Source organism: Pongo abelii, chromosome X (genome assembly GCF_028885655.2).
Source record: "Pongo abelii isolate AG06213 chromosome X, NHGRI_mPonAbe1-v2.0_pri, whole genome shotgun sequence".
NCBI lineage: Eukaryota > Metazoa > Chordata > Mammalia > Primates > Hominidae > Pongo > Pongo abelii.
The window spans coordinates 116,591,018-116,608,178 of NC_072008.2; the positions used below are offsets into that span (position 1 = coordinate 116,591,018).

Sequence of the window (17,161 nt, forward strand, 5' to 3'; positions counted from 1 at the left end):
AGCATACACTGGTAGTCCAAACAAGGTCAGTCCTTCCAAAAAGCAATGTTAACTGTAGTTTCCTAAAGTGGTATGGGGGAAAAAAACAACTTGGAGATCAGGAATGAGACCAAGCAATTTCCTATTGATGAGGAATCAATGCATAGTCAACACCATCTACCACAGTCAATCAGTAATTCAGGGGGAAAAATGCACAACAACCATATTCTTTTTTGGTAGCACCTAATTCAAATCCTGACTAAATTTCTAGTAATCATTCCAATCTAGTGTGCATTCATTTAAAGAGCACCTACTCTGCCTGGCACAGAGGGAGAAATAAAGAGAAATGAAAAAGAGTATCTGTCTTAAAGAGTTTATGAATTAATAGGGATGATAATACATGGGCACAAGTAATAAAAAACAGAAGTTGACAAGGTGATAAATGCTCCCAAAGAAGCACAGGTTAAGTGCTGAGGAGTCCTAGAGTAGAGACAGGTTTACTTCTAGTTTGCAGGATCTAAAAACATTTCATGGAAGAAGTGGCAATTAGGCTGGATTTTGAAGGATAAGCAGGATTTATGGGTGGAGAAATTAGGGATGGAAGTGGGAAGGCAGAAAAGAAAGGCCTTCCAACTACTACTTATCAAAATGCGACCTGAGGACGGCCTGCAATAGAATCTGAGGAAGCTGCATTTGTGCTAGGTCTTGAAGGACTAGCAGGATTTCCACAGGCAGGGATGGAGAAAAAGAATTTTCCAGAAAGAGGAAACATTTTCTCCATCCCACCTGTACATGTGCAGTTGTTACTTAGACAGCCCTTTTGTCTCCTTTTCATCCCAGTTCCTTATCATGAAATGGCCACCACTCATTCATCCCAAATTGGTTGCCATATGGTTGGACTTCGATGCTTTAACCAATCAGGAACTGAAATTGGTTGCTTTTCCACTGGTTCACTCAGGTTTCAGAATTTTAATGGGCTCAATTTAAGTGCACTAAACTCAGATTTTTTTAAAAAAATCCATAGTTCCAGGTTATCTACATGGTCTCAGGAATGGTTTCTCAAAGTGACAGTCCACAGACCACCATTCTGCATCAGAATGAACGATGGGGTCTGTTTAAATGCAGATTCCTGGGTCCCACTCCAAGGTCACTAAATCAGAATCTCTGCAGGTGTGATCCAGGAATCTGAACTTCAACAAGTTCTCTGAGCAATTCTGAAGCACACTAAAGTGTGAGAAACATTGACAGGAAGAGGACCGAGCAAAGGTAAAAAGATAAGAGAGCACAGGAACAATGCAGTGGGCCCTGAGGTGCATGAATGGAAGAATATTGACCTATAAAGGTAACTTGAGGTTAGACCATGAAAGGCCTTCACTGTCAGAGTCAGGGGTTGACGTGTATTTGAGTGGCAACAGGGAGTCATCCCTTTCAGTGGCAGAACACTGTGGTTAAAGCCTGAAATATGGAGCCAGGCTGCCAGGATTCAAATCTTAGCTCCTCAACTCACTAGCTACCTGACCTTGGATAAGATTCTTAACCTCTCTCTGCCTCAGTTTCCTCATCCATAAAACAGGGAGAACAATAGTACTCCTCACATAGGGTTGTCATGAGATTAAGTGAGTTCATATCTGTAAAATGCTTAGTTAGAACTGGAACTGACATATAGTAAGTCCAAATACATGTTGGCATAAAAATTTTTGAACAGGGGTGTAACACGGTGATGGATCGCTTTTTGGAAGATTAAAATGGCAGTAATGTATAGGAGTCACCTACACATCCCCCACCAGCAAATCCTATAAATTTTTTCCTCTAACTCAGTGGTTCACAACCTTAGCTGCGTATTGGAATCACATCCTCCTCCTCCTGATCTGGTATAAATCTACCAAGGTAATTCCAATATGCACCCATAGTTGAGAACCAAGGCTCCAAATGTATTTCAAATTTGTCCACTTTTAATTACTGGGTCCTCAGTATATACAAGACACTGTGCCAGGTCCTTCTCTTATGTTATCTCATTGAAATCTCACAAACATCTTGAAGGTAGGAGCTAACATTATCCTCACTTTAAAGATTGGTAGAAAGGTTGAATAAGGCCATTCAACTACAAAGTAGCAAGGCTGGGATTAGAACCAAGGCAGTTTGGCTCCAAAGGCTCCACTCTGAACCACTACTGTGTTCTCAGTCCAAGCACGCTTTTTCTCACACTGGAAAGAGTACTACCCTAACCATCTTGCTAGTCTCTCCACTTGCATTATTGCCTCCCTCCAGTCTAGTCTGGACATAATAGCCACTGAGATCTTTTAATATGTTAATTGGATCACTTCATACTCTTTCTCACAAACTTCCAATAGCTTCCCAATGTATTAAAAATGGAAATCCAAAATCCTTCCCATGGCCTTCAGAGTCCTGCATGGTCTAACTCCTAGTCACCTCTTCAGCCTCATCCCATGTCAGTTTCAACCACAATCACTACATTTCAGCCACACTGGTCCTTAGGCTCTTTGAATGCTCTAAGCTCTTCCCTGCCTGGTGCCTTTGAACTTTCTTTTCTCTCTACTTAGAATGCTCTTCTTTGGGATCTCTGCATGGGTGACTTCTTTTTATCTTTCAGGTCTCAGCTTAAATGTCACCTTCTCAGAGAGGCCTTCCTGACAACTCAACTTAAATAAACTACTTATTTTTTATCTCAGTCCTATGTTTATTTTCTGCATAGTACTCACATTGTCTGTATTTCCACGTTTGCTTATTATTTGTCTTTTCTGGTGAGTTCCATAAGAGCAAAGAACATATCTTGGCTGCTATGTATGCTATATATATTGTTGTGTAGGTTGTGTGCTGCAAAAGGATGCCACAGCTACAAAGGTGCATTCCCTGGGATTTTCTGAAAAATGGCAATAAAGTATCTTATGTAAGGGAATCCTTTCTGTAACTCACATAAAGATGCCATATGGTCTAGCACCACCCTATATATCTACTGTATTTATCAATATAAACACCCCAATTCTAGCACAATGCTGAGCATACAGTAGATGGTCAAAAAATATGCTGACTGGATAGAAGGAAAGAGGACAAAATTAGGATATTGCCAGTGGGAAAGTGGGAAAAGGGAGAGATACAGATAACTGCTGAAAGATTTGGTAATCTGAGAAGAGGTAACAAAGGAGAAATTAAAGGGGATTACACTTGATCCCAGGAACCTAGAGAAAAAACTGCTGCCATTATAAAAATAATGAAACCTAAACAAAAAAAGACTGGTGAGAAGACAATTCAATTTTGAATATAATTTGAGAAAATGCTTTCTGTTTTGCTTTTATTGAGTTTGTCACCATCTTATTATGGGGTTTAAAAAGTATACCTAAATTTGCCCTGCATAGTCTTCAAAATGGCCACATCAATTCCTTGCAAGGTCCATTCTTCCTTTTAAGGCTATGAATGAAAATAGTCTGTGTTTTATGATACAATAATTTAAGGGCCAAGCTAGAAGGGATTAAGGATGGAGAAATAAACATATTCACTTTCACATTTGATGACTCTCCCATCTTCCCCTGAAGCACAGCACTCCATCCAGTGTAGTTTTTTTTTTTTTTAAAGGCTGTGGCCTTTAAAATCAATGCTTTATTTGTTTTTCCCTTTGTTAATTAAACCACCTTTAAAAACTAAGGCTACCATAAAAATTACCTTTCCTTAGGACATTAGACAGGTATTTTCCTCCTTTCTAAATTCTACTACACAGGATAGCAGCACCCAGTGGTCTTGGGATATAACACACCTACCTCTGCATACCCGGCAGCAGGAATCTGGAACAGAGACTGGGAAGGCACAGGTTAATTTGGGGCAAGTCTTGAGACCACAATACACGTTTCCCTCCTGCCAAGCAGAAACAGAATTAAGATTAGAAGCATCTAGGATAAGTGTAAAGGCTTCGCTTAATACCTGAGATAGAGTAGGGACTCAAAACATGGCATGTCCTTCCCCCAGCTCTCCCATCGTCAGTTCTCGGTACTTCCTACATTTTATTACGCATTATTTTTTTTCTCCTACAATTCCTCCATGCCAGAGACTAAGCCACAGAAAAGTTAGCAATCCTAGTCGAGCATCATGGTCTAAGGTGGTACAAAGTAGTCTGTCAGGGATGCCATGAGCCTCTGAACCACCAATTATAGTCTTTCTTTCTTCTCTGTTCATGGTATCCTTGGTCCCCCAGCTGGATTGGGGGTTTAAAGGCATGAAGATTTATTTCATAGCTTCCATTTGTAATATTCACTATACTCTCCCTTCCAAACCAAAGGAACAAGTTCTCTGGGGTAATACAAAACTATACAAGATGATCTGATGGCCATAGCTCAGTCTAGCACAAAGCAAGGGAGAGGATAAAATTTACTTGCTGGTTACATCTGTCTTTGCAATAATCCTGATTTCTTTAATTTCTATCTTTCAAATGTTATTCCTTAAACCTTGTTCTTAGTTCTTAGAAGCACATTCTTCTGGGACTAGAATGATTCCTGGAAGCCCATTAGGAAAGCAAGCAAGGCCACAACGAAAATTCTCCTAAACTGCTGAGATACTATATTCTTATTAAAAGTCCTAAAGGGAAGAGATTCTATAGCTTCCCTTGACAATCCAGTGCTTAATGCCACTTGCAGGCAGAAAAGTTGTTACTACATCTAACTTCATTCCTTCCTGCTTCAGTTTAAACACTCATTTTACTCCATTTTCTAGTTCTATCTATTATATTCTCTGGAATGCATATTAGATAAGATATAATTAGTATACGTTGTTTGTAAAGTAAATGCAGGTCTTCTGACAAGTAATGTCCTGGTAGTCATGACCAAGCATTTATAGAGAGTTTTCTCATTGCAGGGCACTAGGAATTAACTGGTTAGTAAAATACTTCAGATATGGGAACTAACAGACAACTCATTTTCTTGTTAATTGGAGTGAGTGGCCCTAGATAGTCAAAGTGACTTTTCCACCCATAGCATTCCCAAAGCTTCAAATAATTGTGAGTCCTTCAGATGAAGGCTTTGGTGGTATAATTATTATGAAAAGGAGAGCCGATCAACACAGACAGCTCACCTTTGCCCATTTAAGCAGTCCTACAGCTTTAAGACTGGGATATGATTGGGCCTGAGCCCTTCAACAGAGTTGTTCAGGGTGGGTGAAGATCAGGGAGTGTGGATTGGCAAGGAGGCTTATGATTTAATGCAACTCATGTTTTATTCAAACACCTTACAGTGCAGGCACAAATGAAAGTACAAGTACAGAGGAAGCTGTTGTATTTGAGTAGGGCCTAGCAGGAACGTTAAGATGTAGGGTCTTACCGAACAGCTGCACTGGGTGCATTGATTGGGTTGCCGATTCTGAAAGAGCCCTTCAGCCATGAACAGCTCTCCATGTTGGTAAGTTGTCCCATTGTACTCGCAAGACTTGCTGGTCACCTTATTGTTCACTGGGGGTAAGGAGTCTTCTAGAACAGGGTGGAGAAAAACCACACTGAGTATTGGCATCATTGAAAAGAATTTCATAAATCCCAACAGCAGACGGGGCTGTACTACACAGAGGGAGTTTTAAGACAGTCCCTGCTCCAGTGGCCAATGATTTTGAATAATATTAAAACAGCCAGACAAGTACAGCAGCTGACATTATGATCTATCCATTCATCCATCCATCCATCCATCCATCCATCCATCCATCCATCCATCCATCCATCCATTCTTTTATTTGTTGACCATTTACTGAGTACCTACTATGCGCCAGGAATTGTAATATGTGTTAGAGAGGGATCAGAGAACATGAACAAGGTCCCTGCCTAGATGGAGCTAATATTCCTAGATGAATAAGATATTATCTTTCCTGAAAGGAAGGAGTCCATGCTATCTCATTTAATCTTTTCCCCCGGTTGCTTCGAAGGTGACCCATCTATTATAACTGCCCTGGTAACTTTATTCCCTCCCACATTTATTTATTTAGAGACTGAGTCTCACTCTGTTGCCCAGGCTGGAGTGTATGGTACGAGCTCTGCTCACTGCAACCTCTGCCTCCTGGGTTCAAGCGATTCTCGTGTCTCAGCCTCCTAAGTAGCTGGGACTACAGGCGCCTGCCACCACGCCTGACTTTTTTTCTTTTTTTTTTTTTAGTAGAGATGGGGTTTCACCATGTTGACCAGGCTGGTCTCAAACTCCTGACCTCAGCTGATCCACCTGCCCCATCCTCCCAAAGTGCTGGGATTACAGGCGTGAGCCATGGCGCCCAGCCACCGCCCACATTTTAAATCACTTTTGTGCTTATCTGTTTGTTCCAGCCTCTGTGGTTTTGCTTTTTTTTAATCCCTCCACCAAGACTGCCCACTCCCTGACTCTTTTCCACCCATTGAAGTCCTATCTGATCCTGAAGGTTCAGCTTATGCCCCCTTTCCTCCACGAAGCATTCTCTAAATAACTCCAGCCACAATCTGGACCTCTCAAGGCATCTAATGTCTGAAGCACACAATATGACATTTGAATATTATTGAAACTCATATTTTTGAATTATAGTAACCCAGCAGACCATTTACACAGAGATTTCACATATATTATTACAATGGAGCTTCATAACAACCCTGTGAATCAAGTAGGGTAAATTCTTACCTTCATTTTCATTTGAGAGAAATAGGATTGCTGAGGTTATGTGAATTATTTGAAGTCACGAAGCTAGTGAGTGGTGAAAAAAGGAAACCAACAAAAGATACAACCAGAGCTTGGAAAGTGCCTGCCATGAGACAGTGGAAGGAGAGAAATCAGGGGAGCTGTGTTTCATTAGGGAGGGGCTTAGAGAGTTGAACCATTCTTTCTTTCCATCAGTCAAAACTGTAATGAATATGAGTCTATTTTATGGTGGGTAAGTTATACCTCAATACAACTGTTTGAAAAAAACCAGAATGGGCCAGGCGTGGTGGCTCATGCCTGTAATGCCAGCACTTTGGGAGGCCAAGGTGGGTAGATCACGAGGTCAGGAGACTGAGACCATCCTGGGTAACACAGTGAAACCCCGTCTCTACTAAAAAATACAAAAAATTAGCCAGGCATGGTGGCGAGTGCCTGTAGTCCCAGCTAATCGGGAGACTGAGGCAGGAGAATGGCATGAACTCGGGAGGCGGAGCTTGCAGTGAGCCAAGATCACGCCACTGCACTCCAGCCTGGGCGACAGAGCGAGACTCCATCTCAAAAAACAAACAGACAAAGAAACCAACAAAAAGAATGAAATTATTCTCAGTATGTAGTGAAAATGATAAGGCTAACAATAATAACATCCATAATAATAATAATAATAATACACTAATAGATACCATTTATCAAGCCCTAGCTATGTGCCAGGCAGGAGTGAGTGCTTTTACATACATAATCTCATTGGCTCTTACTAATAATGTTCTGATGTAGACATTATGATTATGCCCATTTTGCAGATGAGGAAACTAAGGCTTAAGAGATTAATTGACTTGCCCAAGGTGACACAACTTGCAAATGGCAGCACTAAGATATAACTTGATGTCTGACTGATTCTAGAACCTTCCCTTATAGCCACTATCAAAAAGAGTGCCAATCACTTCAAACCTATAATACGCAAGGGACCATTTAATTAAAAACCAAAACCCAAACCACTAGAACATGAAGGCTATGCTGTCCCTAATGTTGTGGCCTAAAATACCCAGAAAACAGACAATGCACTTCTTTCGGCTTCAGCGATTTGGGTAACTAACTCAATTCTATACTTTGCTATATAAGTCGATGTAACATCAATTTCTGAGTAATTCACTCTTAGAGTGTTAACTACTTATTAATGACCCTTTACAGGATATAAAGAAAGTTCCTTACTTTTGCCTTATAAAGACAGACTTAGCTCCTAGAAAGAGTTTACCTCATACTAATTGACTCTGTCTGGGCTAAGAGGCCCTGACCCTGCCCACAAGCGTATACAATCAGACAGCTGCAGCTGGCAGACATGAGTGAAACCCATCAGAGAAAGGACAGAAGCAGGCCCATTTGCCCCCTGGGCTCTAATTATTCCAAATCTCAGCATTTTGTGGTGAAGGAAAACTACAGTGACCTACAAAATAATATTTGCCATGGCTCTTATGGGAGCTGGCAGATGTTTGGAATACCAAACAAACAACAACAACAAAAAAGAAGTTTGGAATTATTTTGCCTCAAAAGAATGTGGGTTGATTTTTGAACCGGGCCTTCTACCAAGGGATCAATGGCAAGGCAACTGCAGGGTGAGATTTTCCAGTGGAAGAATGATCTTGAGAATCTTCCTTGCAATAGTCTTCTGAGTAACCTGGCATTGGAGTCTATTATTCTACTCAACAGGAGATAGGGAGAAAGAGAAAGAGAGGAAGACACAGTAGAATCAAAGAAAAAGAAACCAATTATGGTCATGCTTAAGGCTAGTTTTATGCAATCAAATTCTTAACATCTTCTCATTCTTATTTCATTCTTCCAACACCCTTAATGGTGTGTATGTGGGGGTGGGGGGGCGAATTACTGAAAATGAGGCTACTAGTACTCCAAAAGATTTGTCCCATGTCACACAGCTGTTTAATAAGAGAGCCAACTCAGAAATATAGCTTTCCTGCCTTCAAATTTGTGCTCTTCACAGAATGGGTGTTAAAGCTTCAGAGCAGGATCACTGGGTCATAATCCCAACTCAGTGGTACCGACTCCCCACAATCTTGTACAAGGCACTTTACCTCTTTAAGCCTCAATATTTTTAGGAATGCGATATGGACTCAAATCTCCCCTTGCATCTTTAGAGGGCCAACACAGCATGCTTCCTAACTGCAGAAGGAAGAAAAGCCACCTCATACTTTACCTTCTCCTCTCCCAGATTTTCCAAGGTGGCTGGGCTAGTAACCAACTATCCTTGGAACACATTCAGTGTTCCTGACTGAAAACTAGCAGAAAATCAGTTCAAAGCAAAGCTGGCTACAGGGCCCCTCAGGGAATGCTACAATAGGAATGACCAGGCTGCATGGCTTCTAACCTCCCCTATCTCTTCTGTTTCCAGTTAAATTCCCACCTAGCACTAAGAGGAGGACTGGAGAAAAAACCATCGTAGGGTGAGCAGACAAGCACCAAGCCACGTTACCACAGATGTGTTGGGAAAGAGGAGGTTTCTTCTCCCCAAGTGAGGGATGATCTCATACGTAAGCAGAACTATGATTTCTGGGATGCTCAGAAAATACCCGCTTATCCCAAATGTCTCTTACCACCTTTTCTCACACTGATGCTTAAAATGTCACTATTGGAAGTCCATTCCTCTAGGTTAAATGGCTGCCTTTTGCAATCAGATTTTGTAATCCCAAGACTTCTATGAGAGGGTACACTTACGCCTTGTCACTAACTAACACCTCAGTGTGAATAACCGCCACAGGCCATTTTTTTTTTTTGCCCTTCAGAGCAACTGGCAAATTTTACCAAGAAACCTGTGGTTCCACTTCACTTCTTTTCGTACACCTTCCCTCCTCTCCTGGTGTTACCCTTCTTCCCACACTCTGGAACCAAGTCCTCATGCTGACTGCTCTCTTCCCCACTATCCCCACCCTATAAAATGATCATTTCCATAGTAGGACAGTTCTTGGATAGTCAGAAAAGCAGCTTGTATGTCAGGAGACAAATCTGCTCCCAGTGTTATAAATACAAACCTCCCCAGAGCTTTCAGAGATCAGTTGCTAATCTCCTTGATGCCAAGCCATCTTTTCTTTTGCCATTGCTGCCATTACTTTGGTTTCTACTTTTGTTCTGATGGCTGAGCCTGATTCTAGCATTTATTTGGTTCTCTGTCATTCTACTGATACAGTCCTAGAACATTTGCAGGCTATTGGGAGGTGGGTGGAGAAAGGACATGGAAATGAAGGTAAAGGCTAGAAAGAAGAGGTTATATTCCCTTTAATTGCCCGTGACACACAGAGAGACATACACATCCAACAAAGTAAAACTACATCATCTAAAGGGCTTTACCCCAGGTCTCAGAAATATATGGGAAGAGAGAATGACAAAAAGGCCATGAAAGAAACCGCTAGAATAGGATGCTGTTTCTATGTGCATATCTCACAGTGATGCAAGAGAAAATAACTGAGCCTGGTCTCTGGGGTCTGCAAACATTGGTCTCTGGGGTCCCAGCTGCTATGATCTGAATATTTATGTGCCTCTGAAATTCATATGTTGAAATCGTAACCCCCAAGGTGATGGCTTTTAGGAGGTGGGGCCTTTGGGAGGTGATTAGGTTATAAGGGCAACATCCTCATGAATGAGATTAGTGCTTTTATTAGAAGAGGCCTGTGGGAGCTTGTTTGCCCCTTCTACTATATAGGCTCACAGAGAGAAGTCATCATCTCTGAACCAGAAACCAAGCCCTTACCAGAGAACAAATCTGATGGTACCTTGATCTTGGATTTCCACCTTCCAGAACTGTGAGAAATAAATTTCTGTTGTTTATAAGCTACTCAGTTTGCGGTGTTTTGTTATACCAGTTCAAACAGACTAAGACACCAGCTTTGGCATGTCTTGGTTCTGTGATCTTAGGAAGGCTTGAGTATGCCTTCTACTTTACATTGCTGTGAGATTCAGCGATAATTAATTTTAAAAAGCCCAAAGGTATCTGGTACATAACATTCACAATAAATGGTAGATGATGTTGCTCTAGAAAGAGGTCACAGAGAGGAAAGCAGTAAAGTTGAAGAATATGAAGGAATTTTCCCAATTTCCGTGGATGATAACTAATTGAAAGGCATTTGCTTTGTACTGATGTGTATGGTAGGTGCTATGGAGACATGAGTCAAAACACTATTTATCTCTTGTTTTCTTATTCATTCAACAAGCACTTGTGGAGGTCTTTGACTATACCTGGCACTAATAGATCCTTGACTATACATTGACAATACCTGGCATTATGTTACGTTAAAGCTACCAAGATAAATAGGACATTCCCCTGACTTCAAGTAAAATCCTACTTTCATTGGAGGGGAAGGCACAAAAAGGTGTTAAATGATAATGTATTTAAATAACACATAAAGGTTCATAATGGAAGAGAGGTCAAATAATCACAAATTGCCAGTGTTAAGTGGGGAGGAGTATCAACTGCATCAATAAGGATTCAGGTTAGATACTAAAAAATATTCCTTGCTGAAAGAGTTATTAGAAACTGAAACCACAGGCCAACTAGGCATGTAGGGAAATTATTTTCAAACTAGGTTCTGTGCTGCTTTAGGATTCTTCAGAGGTACTTGAGGGATGTGAAAAAAAAATCCCTTCCCCATTTCTACTTCAACAGAATAACTTTTACTTTATTAGTGAATGTGTTTTTATTAGCTTTTTTAAAATTTCATTTGAAGAAAGAGTTTGCTGCCGTAAGACACTGTAAAACACTGGAATAGAATCTCTTCACGTATTTGCTGTTTGGGGATTAAAATCCTATTTGTCCCTAATACATAAAGAGCTTCTATAAATTGACAAGAAACAGATTCATAACTCAATGGTAAAAATGGAAAAAGGATATAAATAGACAGTTGACGGAAATGGAACTACAAGTGACCCTTAGACATGAAAAAATCAACCTCATTCATTAGAGAAATATAAATTAAAACTGCAATGAAATACCATTTTTCTTATCAGATTTAGAAAAATCCAAAAGTTTGAATAAAACACTCTCTTGGTAAGTCTGTGAAGAATTGATTAAAACACAATGAAGGGCAATTTAGCAATATCTGTTCATTTAAAAATACATACATATTTGACCCAACAATCCTATTTTTAAGAATTCATTCTACAGATATACTTGCACATGTGTGAAACATATAAAAACTATTCATTGCAGCATTGTTTGTAATGGCTGAATATGGAAACAACTTCTATGTCCATTGATAGAAATCCGGTTAAATAAATGATGGCTCATTATTATAACAAAATATTATGTAGTTCTATAAAATAATAAGTTCTCTGTGCACTAATACAGAAAGATATTATTAAATGATGAAAACAAGGGGTAAAATGATGTGCACAAGACTACCTTTTATGTTAATGAAAAAATATTTTAAAAATATATATGTTCATATTTGCTTACATTTTCATAAAAATCTGGAAAGATATATAACTACTAAAAGTTATGGGGGGAACTACATGTTGTAAGGAGAAGGTAAGAATTGGGTGATTGTGGGACAGGGGTGAATAAGATATTCTATTGCATTCTTTTATATGTATACCTAGATATATAATCATATATACATGTACATATACATATGCATTCATATTCTTGAATGATATAAATGTATTCCTCATTAAATTTGAAGACTACGTTTGAAAAAACTTCTACTTGAAGGCCGTAGACTAGACTAGGTGAACATTTTGGGTCCCTTCCAACCATAGAAAATCAATCCTACAAAGCTGGTCATCAGAAGCCCAGCTGTATTCCTACTAGTGGGAGAGATCCTAGCTATGACTTTGTGTTTCCAATCTTATTCCAATAATGGGTTCTCTCCACCGACATCATTGAGCCCCTCCATCTGGGTAAAGTGGAGGTTGTTACATTGCTTTCTTAAACAGTGTCAAAGTAATTGTCTAAATCTGAGGTGGCTTTTAGTCCTTGGCCCAAATGGAAGGAACACAGACAAATAAGGTTGCTAGTGAGAAACTACCCATGGCCTTCTACCAGAGCACTGCTGTAATGGAGGGAGGAGCAGCTGGGAGTTAGCTGCATCTCAGTCAGGCAAAGTAAGAGCATACATCCAGGATGCAACACATCTTGCAGAATGAATGTATCAAAAACAGTGGGCTGGGCACGGTGGCTCACACCTCTAATCCCAGCACTTTGGGAGGCGAGGGCAGTGGATCACCTGAGGTCCGGAGTTTGAGTCCAGCCTAGTCAACATGGTGAAACCCCGTTTCTACAAAAAATTAGCCAGGTGTGGTGGCGGGAGCCTGTTATCCCAGCTACTCTGGAGGCTAAGGCAGAAGAATTGCTTGAACCTGGGAGGTGGAAGTTGCCGTGAGCTGAGGTTGCGCCACTGCACTCCAGCCTGGGCAACAAGAGCAAATCTCTATCTCAAAACAAAAACAAAAACAAAGAAGAGTAGGTGTCTGCAGCCTCCCCCCACCTCCAAAAAGTAACAATGCTCATATTCTGAGGCTATGTGGATTCAGATGACATTTTCCTTGGGATGCTCCCTGAGATCAGAGGTACTGCTTCAAATGGGTCCATCAGTTGAATCAACGATGCCTACCTTTAGATTTCTTTTTTTTTTCAGCACTTCAACTGCCATCACTTCTTTTTCCCCTGGGCCTCTTGATGTGACGACTTAACTAGATCTGCTTTCCTTGGGCAGAGTCCAACGATTTCTAGATTTTCCCCAAACTCTCCTCCCCCATAAAAACTTAACTCTCCTGTGGCCCATCACATTGAGGTCATGCTGGCAGGCCTTAATACTAATCCCGTTAAGTAATTCATACTGAAATGAAAATGGTAGATAATGTTTTAAAACAGGATCCTTTTCTAGATAATTATATTGTAACATAGGCCTTTGATGTTTTATTCATAATGAGGCTGTAGAGCACAGGGTAAAGAGTGTGAAACTTTCTAGAACTTAAGACCTGAATGAAGGAACTTGCTGAAAATGCAGCTTCCAAGACCTGTCCTAGGGAGAGGAGAAGCCTTACTTCAGAGTGTCCCATTTGGATTCAAATTAAAGCTCCATTGCTAATTATTGCTTATTAGCTGAGCAAATTCTTAGCATCTCTGAGTCTCAGTTTCTCCATCTATAAAATGGGGATGATAATGGTACCTACCCCATAGGTTGTTGGGATGACCAAACAAGGTAAGACATATAATCTGTTCAGCATGGTACCAGGAACATATTAATGCCCAATAAATGCAATTGTTGTTCTTTTACTACTAGCTATAAATGATAGGGTTTCTGGAGGGCAGAAAGCAGGCTGGTAGGGAAAGAGATGTGGGGCTACTTAACCCTTACAGTGGCCACCCTCTTACCACACTGGCAGACCCTGCCACTGAACTCCAAAGTAGCAGTGACATTTACTTTTCAATCAGTATTATATACTGTAAATTTTAGAAATTCTCAACACCTGTAATGTAATGACAAGGTTTGTTTTCACCCCTGTGCAGTCTTTCACAGCCCTGTAGAACTTCTCAAAAATTGTCAGATCCCAAGTGGTAACTAGAGATTCACTTCTGAGCCATCACATCCACTAAGAATCCTTTTATGCCCCAGCTCCTGGGCGAACACCATCTGCCCCATTTTCCCATCTCAGTGGGAAGACCGTGAGGTGTGATTTAGCCAAGCAGTTGCTTTCTAGCCGGAGACATTTACCAAACACATAGACTCTACTTTGGACTTATTGAGCACCCCAGACAGGTGGATTTATGCTCAGAAGGGTCACAAATGTATTTGTGATTATGAGTAGTCCTAAAGGGCATGGAAGAGAGAGAAAAAGTGAACTCCTTGGCCAACACTCCCATTGTATTTTATTTTATTATTATTATTTTTAGAGTTGGGGTCTCACTCTGTTGCCCAGGCTGGAGTGCAGTGGTGTGATCCTGGCTCATTGCAGCCTCAAACTCCTGGGATCAACTGATCTTCTTGCCTCAGCCTCCTGAGGTGCTAGGATTACAGGCTTGAACTGCCATGGCTCCCACCGTATTTTAACCATCATTTCCAGTGTCCTCTCCTGCAACATGTTTTCCAGAATTGCTAAACAAAAGTAATTGTTGATTGGTTTGACTTTCATCTTTGTTTTAGGTCACTATTGAAGGTGCTTTTCAGAAAGGATTTAATATTTTTTTAGTTTAGGAAGCCTCTCCATTTCCCCCTTCACACATCCTTTGGCCTCCCACCCTTCATTGCCCAGCTCTTATCTTGCCTTTTCAAGAAAACTTCACTTGATTACTTCTGCACTTGATGATCTCTTTGTGGGAAGGGAAAGCAATCAATAGAGCAGATTGCTTCTGCGATGGTAGAGCTTCCAAAGGTGGCAAGTTCATCATGTCCCTAAACTCTCTTCCTCTCCACCCTGCCAGAATGCCTGACATGCCCCCAGATTCAATCATTAGTTAGAGAAGGGCCCTATCTTTCCCAGAGGTTTAATATCTTCACAGTAATGAGTGCACAAGACTGGAACTATTCCCCAGTAAAGAGAAAGGCGCTGTTGGGTGGAATCCTACAATAAGATACCATTTCACATCCACTAGGATGGCTATAATAAAAAAGACAATAATAACAAGGGTTAGCAAGTAGGTGGAGAAATTGGAACCCTTATACAGTGCTGGTGAGAATGTAAAAAAAAAAATAATAGTACAGCTGCTTTGGAAGACAATCTAGCAGTCTCTCAAAAAGCTGAGCACAGAGTTACCAATAAGAACCACCAATTCCACTCCCAGGTATATACACAAAAAAATTGAAAGAAGGAACTGAAACAGATATGTGTATATGAAAGTTTATAGCAGCATTATTCACAATAGTTAAAAGATGAAAACAACGCAAATGTCCATCAGTAGATGAATGGATGAACAAAATACGGTATATCCATAAAATGTAATATTATTGTTATAATGGATGAACCTTGAAAAATTCTGCCAAGTGAAAAAAAAGGCCAGTGACAAAACACCACATACTGTATAATTCCATTTACATTAAATGTCCAAAATAGGCAAATCCATAGAGAGAGAAAGAACACTGGATACCAGGAGCTGGGGGGAGGGGAGAATGGGAGTGACTACTAGTAGGTATGGGATTCTTTTAGAGATGACAAAAATATTGTGGAGTTAGATAGTGGTGATGGATGCAACATCTTGTAAATATACTAAAACCAACTTTACAACATAAAAGGGTGAATTTTACAGTATGTAAACCTCAGTGTGTATGTATACCTCAATAAAGCTGTTATCAAAAAAAAAAAAACTAACCTCCAAACATTATACAATACAAACACAAAGGCTGGGTATCAGAGTGGAGCAGGCCTGGAAAAAATGAAGGTGCTTTGTAGGTGATAGGCAGGTGAAGAAGAGAAAGGTAAATTAAAAAGAAAGGGAGAATCACAAATGGGTAGAGGGAGTCAATCTCAAGTCATAATTTTGCCTAGTGTCCCAGTCAATCTTAAGTCATAATTTTGCCTAGTGTCCCCAGCCGTGGTGTATCCACTTTGGGAGATGGAGTGGGTCAGCCAGACAGCTCAGCTAAAGGAGGGGTGATGGGGGGAAGATTTTCCTGCTTGAAAGCTTCCAGGAGACTCTGCGGGACCACACCTTCAACAAGACTAGTGGCCTCCCTACTTCTACCCTTGGCCCAACCCCCAGTGAGGTCCCAGGCCAGGAAATTCTTGTAGCAGATTCAACAGATCACTCTGCAGCTAAACAGACAGACACAACACTCTGTCCCAACCAAGAAGGTGCCGAGTGAGAGGAAACAGTCATCTGCTGCTCCAGCTGGCGAGAAGAGAGTGGAAGAGGGCACTGAAAGCTCACACCCTAGTCTAATCCCAGCTCTCCCCCTCCTCAGCCGGACCCCATCTGCAGGCTGTTTTTCATCCCACTTCCATCAATGTTTCAGCTGCTGTCAGTCAGTAGCTGACCCTGCCTGAATATGCTGTCTTGTCAGATAGATGGCTAGGAAGGATGGCTTGAGGAGAGAGTGTGCAAGAAAGGGCCATGTCTCTGTGAAGCAAAGAGTGCTTGCAAATGGCATAGATTTGGGGGTTTTTTTGGGGGGCAGAGGGAGGGCCCATGTATTTTTAGCTAAGTTGTACTATTTGTTTGCTGTGTGATGGAACTGCTATCACTTTGCATCTCTAGGCTTCAGTTTCTAAAGAACTTTCTGTTTGGATATGTGTATGTGTGTGTCGGAGGTAATCATTTCACCTGCTTCTCTTTCACAGGGATATATTATAAAGAACAAAAACGATTATGTTTTTTAAAAAGATTCAGGGAGTAAAGAAGCAACATACAACAAAGTCAACTGATTATGATTATCTCCTGCTTACCAAATGCATTCTATCTGAAGGCAAAAAGAGATGTATAATTTTGTCTGCTTTGATGGTCCAGTGTCCAGAGCTACTACATCCCATAGAAGTTAGAAAAGTCCCTTCAGCTTGTGATGTGCTGCCTTACAGGTAGCAACTCTAGTCTTGCAGTGTCAGTCACC

The 17,161-nt window shown here is 40.8% G+C and overlaps 1 protein-coding gene across 5 annotated transcripts in view; it reads right to left on the reverse strand.

Annotated features, from left to right (window-relative positions):
• Nucleotides 1-17,161, reverse strand: part of CHRDL1 (chordin like 1) — a 125,802-nt gene that overhangs the window by 42,215 nt on the left and 66,426 nt on the right. For 3 of the 5 annotated variants that reach the window (XM_024241047.3, XM_024241043.3, XM_024241044.3), the window contains exons 5-6: nt 5,301-5,446; nt 3,753-3,846 (exon numbers count right to left, since the gene is read on the reverse strand). In XM_024241047.3, coding sequence (XP_024096815.1) covers nt 3,753-3,846; nt 5,301-5,446 — 240 coding nt within the window. The remainder of the gene's footprint in view (nt 1-3,752; nt 3,847-5,300; nt 5,447-17,161) is intronic. The other 2 variants (XM_054544968.2, XM_024241045.3) reach the window with 1 other exon arrangement.